The sequence below is a fragment of the Citrus clementina genome, unplaced genomic scaffold (genome assembly GCF_000493195.1).
Source record: "Citrus clementina cultivar Clemenules unplaced genomic scaffold, Citrus_clementina_v1.0 scaffold_8, whole genome shotgun sequence".
Lineage (NCBI taxonomy): Eukaryota > Viridiplantae > Streptophyta > Magnoliopsida > Sapindales > Rutaceae > Citrus > Citrus x clementina.
Window position 1 is genome coordinate 17,520,933 of NW_006262022.1, and position 5,153 is coordinate 17,526,085.

General features: G+C 32.9%; 1 protein-coding gene across 1 annotated transcript; it reads left to right on the forward strand.

The window, feature by feature from the left end:
• Positions 1-2,782: 2,782 nt before the first annotated feature.
• Positions 2,783-4,144, forward strand: LOC18034566 (photosystem II reaction center W protein, chloroplastic). Its single transcript, XM_006423948.2, has 2 exons — positions 2,783-3,064; positions 3,630-4,144. Exons 1-2 carry the CDS (start codon positions 2,818-2,820, stop codon positions 3,950-3,952), a joined length of 570 nt encoding a protein of 189 aa, XP_006424011.2. The 5' UTR covers positions 2,783-2,817; the 3' UTR covers positions 3,953-4,144.
• Positions 4,145-5,153: the final 1,009 nt, after the last annotated feature.

Consider the following 5,153-nt stretch of genomic DNA (forward strand, 5'->3'; position numbering starts at 1 on the left):
GTGGGTGAATCTTGTTTGACTGTAAATTATATTAAATATAACTTAAAAGACCCCTATTTTAATTTATATAAAAACAGACACACAAACTTCCCAATATATTTTCTAACTGAGATAGAATTCACTGACATTGGAGAGAAACAATTGCATAGGCACTTGTTTGATTGGTTGCATACCAACTGTGAGTTAGCATACAACAGTCTGCATTTGCCAACTGACTAGTAATGTCAAGGAGTTTCATAGCATTAATAGATTGGTTAATTACAAGAAAAACAAATCAGAATGCAATTTAGTGAACTTCGAGGAAGAGACACTAATGTGACTAATTGCTATCTTTGATAACGAATCAAAGTGTGTTGTAAAGCTACATTTGGAGCAGATGCAGATTGAATCATTATACAGGATAGTTTGCATATGAAGTTTCTCTGCCCTTCTAGTGCTAGTTTTCCCTTTCGAGTGTCCCTTTAAAATCCAGATAAATGGGCGTGCAAAAATGAAAAGAGCCATTGCCGCTCCACCTTTGCACACTGATCAAACCCCAAACACAAATTTTATTACAATCCCCAAATTGTTCCCATTCCATAGCCGGGGGGTTCTCATCTCTGGCAAGCTAAGGAAAGTTGTTGAACACTACATGATCAACTCTAGCACAAGTTTATCAGAAGCTCCATTCCGTCCCTTCTTCTTCCCATAGCCGGACCTCAACAACATTTAGAATACTCCATCTGTCAGTCGACCTCATAGAAAGTTATGTGATACAAGGAAGCTGAAGTAGGGCATCCTCATCAGGATCCACAAACTTATATGAAGATAGATAAATAAAAAGATTAACAATAACTAGAATTTGTTAAAATATTTAGGAGGTGAAACCAGTTACCTTATGACATATTTTAAAAGGATATACATTAAGGTGGTATATGATTTGGAGAAATGTAAAGAAATGAGAGGAAAGTATAAGAAAACAGAGAAAATGAGAGGAGGATATAAAGAAATTCTTTTATAATGTTTGGTTTATTATAAAATACTGGAGTTATTTGAACTCATTAATTTTCTCTCTAAAAGCTCTTCTTTAATTAAGAATTTTATTATCTAAATAATTTTTAAAAATTTATTTAATTAACCCTTTTTTTTTATTTCTCTTCTTAATTTCACAAATTCTCATTAATTCATTCAAATATATTATTTTAGCTGCAATAGTTGGTATCATAATTAAGAGGAATAAAAACCAACCAATTAGAAATGAACATAAGTAAGTTTTTATTAGCCATAAAATTTAATTAATATCAACAAATTAATTTTTACCAAATACAAAAGGAAAAAATATCAAGAAAAAAAACTTATATATATAAAGCATGAAATAGAGATCATGAAATATTATGAAAGGTGTAAAAAAAATGAATTCAAAGAGAGTGAAATTGAGTGTTCAGTTTCCAGGATATTAGAGTAGAGAGAGAATATACAATTGTAAGGTAGAGAGAGAAAGAGATTAGTGAAGGGTATTTTTGAGATTTTTAAATTTTAAATGTTTAACAATGAATTTATTTTTCAAATGGGTGTAGAGAGGAATTTGATAGTTTCAAATAGCCCCATCCCTTATAGAATATTAGATGGAAAATAAATTTCTTTTTTTTTATTTGACAATTTTTTGCTTTAGTAATAAATTTTCAAATGTTTATCATATAATTCAAAAAATTAAACAGTAAAATTATTTAATATATTACATAAATAACAAATAAACATTATTTTAAATAATTTACTTACACTTATAATGAAATTTTATTTGAAATTTTTTTATTAACATAATTTTATTTTATAATTTATTTATTTAACCATTTTCAATAAATTTGTTTCCACATAAACTATAATATAAATAAAGTTAATTTATTACAATTTTAAAATTTTATTTAAAAAACCAGAAATAGGAAATGAAGTTGCAGCCGGCCACCACCGACCATCACCGTACCCATCGTCGACCGTCTCATTTCAATCATAAATAGCATCAAAATAATCAAAAATTGACAATCTCCACAATGGAACAATTTATTTGGCCGAAAAAATTGATAATTGTCAGGATTTGTGGGAGTTGAAAAGTTTCCAAACTTTTTGAACCAGATTTGAACAAAACACATCCACTCTTTTTTTTAATTACCTCAATGACGACGTAATGATGTTGTTCGTTGTTTAGCGAGTCTTGGTACCAGCAGTGACATTCCACATGCCATCAGCGGCTACAGTGTCGACAATCCGGCAATGGTTCAACGGGAATCCAATGAACCGGTGAATTCATATTTCTATTTTTTTAAATTAGTTTAATAAATAAAATTATTTTATTATGTTGATTAAATCAATACTTACTTTAAATTTAATTAATATAACATTTAATCATCTATAGCATTAAACAAGTTAATGAAATATTGAAGGATAATTGAAAATTCTGATTTTTAATAGAAGAAGAATTTAAATTCTTCACTCTTTAGTATATAATTTAAATTTTATATTATGATGGGGGAGCTATTATTTTACGTTAAACGTAAGATATAATTTTTTTTTTAATAATAAGTTCTATTAAAATTTATTTCTTAACTATGTGAGAAGATTATACCTTACTTTAAACATAAGGTAGGCGGACCCTTATCATAAATATTTAATTATAATAAAAATTAAATTCTTAAAATCACTTTCCTAACTCCCACCACTCTTTTGCAACCAAACAACACTCAAAAGGATATATATTGGAGCTTGTCATAATCAAGCATAGACACGAACAACCGAAAACGCGAGGAACACGTGGAAGAGAATGAGTGGTTTTCAAGATATTAAATGGATATGAAACGCTTGGCTGCAATTTATCCATCCAATTTCAGTGGTGCACTTAGCATATTCTTTTATTTATACAATATATATTTCTATTTCTCCCCCTACTTATTATCAATTTCTGCTTCTTTGATTAACCTGCAGGGCAAAAAACAAAAAAAAATGGCATCAATTTCATCAACCAACTTTCCTGCATTGCTCCCAAGATCAGGTTTTGTGCCCAAGGGCTTAACTCACGCATCACCAGTCTGTGGTAAGCTAGCTCTCTAATTCTATGATCACTGTATATATTTTATATTTAGGCTGCTTTTCTTCAAAGTGATGTTTAATACCCAAAGTACTTTTATTTTCTTCAAATTTGGTCATATATATGATGATATACCACACACACAACTTTGTGGAGGCCTAAGTTGACCAAAAAAGAAAAAAGAAGGTAAATTAAGGGATTGAACTGAAACTTTATCATTTTCTATTTTTTATGTTAAAACCTATTCAAATTTATGGTTTCTTCACTGTAGTCCTACGAGAACTCGCCATTGGTCCTGCCAATTTTACTGATTTTATCTTATAGTTTAATTAAGTTTATATTTTCTGCATCATGACCTTCTTCAAACCGAAATTCTGGTTCCATCATTGCTATGTGTTGAATCAATTTGTAGCTAAATATATGGTAAATTAAATTCTTTGTTTAATTTCAAACTTGCATTTTTCTGCATGATTATAGAAAATTTTAGCAAAAATAAAAGTCCTAATTGAAATTTAAGTCAGTTGAACCGAAGTTCTACTTCTACCATCTAATGAATATCATGGCTTTGTAGGCCTGCCTGCAATGGCAACAACAAGGGGACGTGTGAGATGCAGCTTAGATGAAAAGGCACCAGCTGCTGCCAGCAGCAAGAGCTCAAGAGCAAGCATGGTTGCATCACTTATGGCAGCCGCCGCAGCCCTGAGTACGGCCGCAGGGTCAGCCATGGCGTTGGTGGATGAGAGAATGACCACAGAAGGAACAGGGCTTCCATTTGGACTAAGCAACAACACTCTTGGGTGGATTCTCTTTGGTGTGTTTGGATTGATTTGGGCTCTCTATTTTATTTACACTGGCGATCTTGAAGAAGATGAAGAGTCTGGCTTGTCCCTTTGAATTAAGGGTTATTTAAACTTAGCTTGTTGAATTAATTAATGCCCTCTTGGTAAAGAACTGGAAACCTTTAAATCAACCAAAGAAAAGCTTTTGGCTCTTGAATTTTGTGTATGTTTAGATGTTTGGTGTATCTTTATTTGTTCAATCATTCTTTTTTTTTTTCAATCTATTTGGCTCAATCCCACAGCTATATATTATTTTGTTAATTCATCCTAGATGAGGTGATACAGTCATTCAGAAACTATGAGAAAGCATTCACCACTTGTAGGAGTCATATACATAACATGCCACTCTCATTTGATGAAATGATGATCAAGATTTTTATTTTTTTTATTTTTATGAGAAAGTAAATCTTTCCATAGGTTAAAACTGGAGAAAAACATCAACAGTGGAAACTGGAAAATTTCCTATCCAAAAGACAGGATCTTCACGATCTGGAGCTACCTCTGCCAAGTTATGAGCAATGACATTACACCTTCTTGGAACAAATTGTATGGTTGCCGTGCTCTGGCCTTTTAAACAATCCTGAATTTCTTCTATGTTCCGAGATATTTCGGCTAAGCTGTTCTTTCTTTTCAGAACAAGCTCCACAACTTCTTTAGAGTCTGATTCAATAACAAAATGGACACAATTTGCTTCCCTCGCTACTTGGATGCCAGGAAGCACAGCTTCAGCCTCCGTGTCTGCAACATTTCCTTTAAGAGTAGTTCTCTGAGCTGCTGCAGCTACAATTTCCCCACTTGAATCTCTGACCACTGCTCCAAGTCCTCCCCATTGCTTTGATAAATTTGTAGCCGCATCTACATTTACTTTAAACCAACCAGGTGGAGGGGCCTTCCAATCTTGCTGCCCATTTTGCTGATGCCCAGCCGAAACATTATTTTTCACCGATTTTATCCTCCTATATGACTCCACAATGGCTACTGCTCTTGTAGCTGAACCCAGAGGATCCTCCTTCTTGCCTTCAATGACGAAACAATTCCTCGAGTACCATATTGCCTAGCAATTATTTGTTCTATGTCTTTCTTCCTTCTCTTCATAGCTAACTCTTGCAGCACACTCAACATATCCTGATGAGCCATCAGCTTAATCTCCTCATAGAATTTTGTCATCTTCCAGACCTTTCAAGCTAACTTACACCCCACCAGAGCATGGAACACATCTTCACTCATACTACGGCATCTCTGGCATACCGGATCCC

Bases quoted from the DNA above. Each gene is read 5' to 3' on its own strand.
- LOC18034566 (XM_006423948.2), top strand. From the start codon at position 2,818: ATGGATATGAAACGCTTGGCTGCAATTTATCCATCCAATTTCAGTGGT. The intron at 3,065-3,629 runs GTAAGCTAGCTC...ATGGCTTTGTAG, and splicing joins TCACGCATCACCAGTCTGTG to GCCTGCCTGCAATGGCAACA.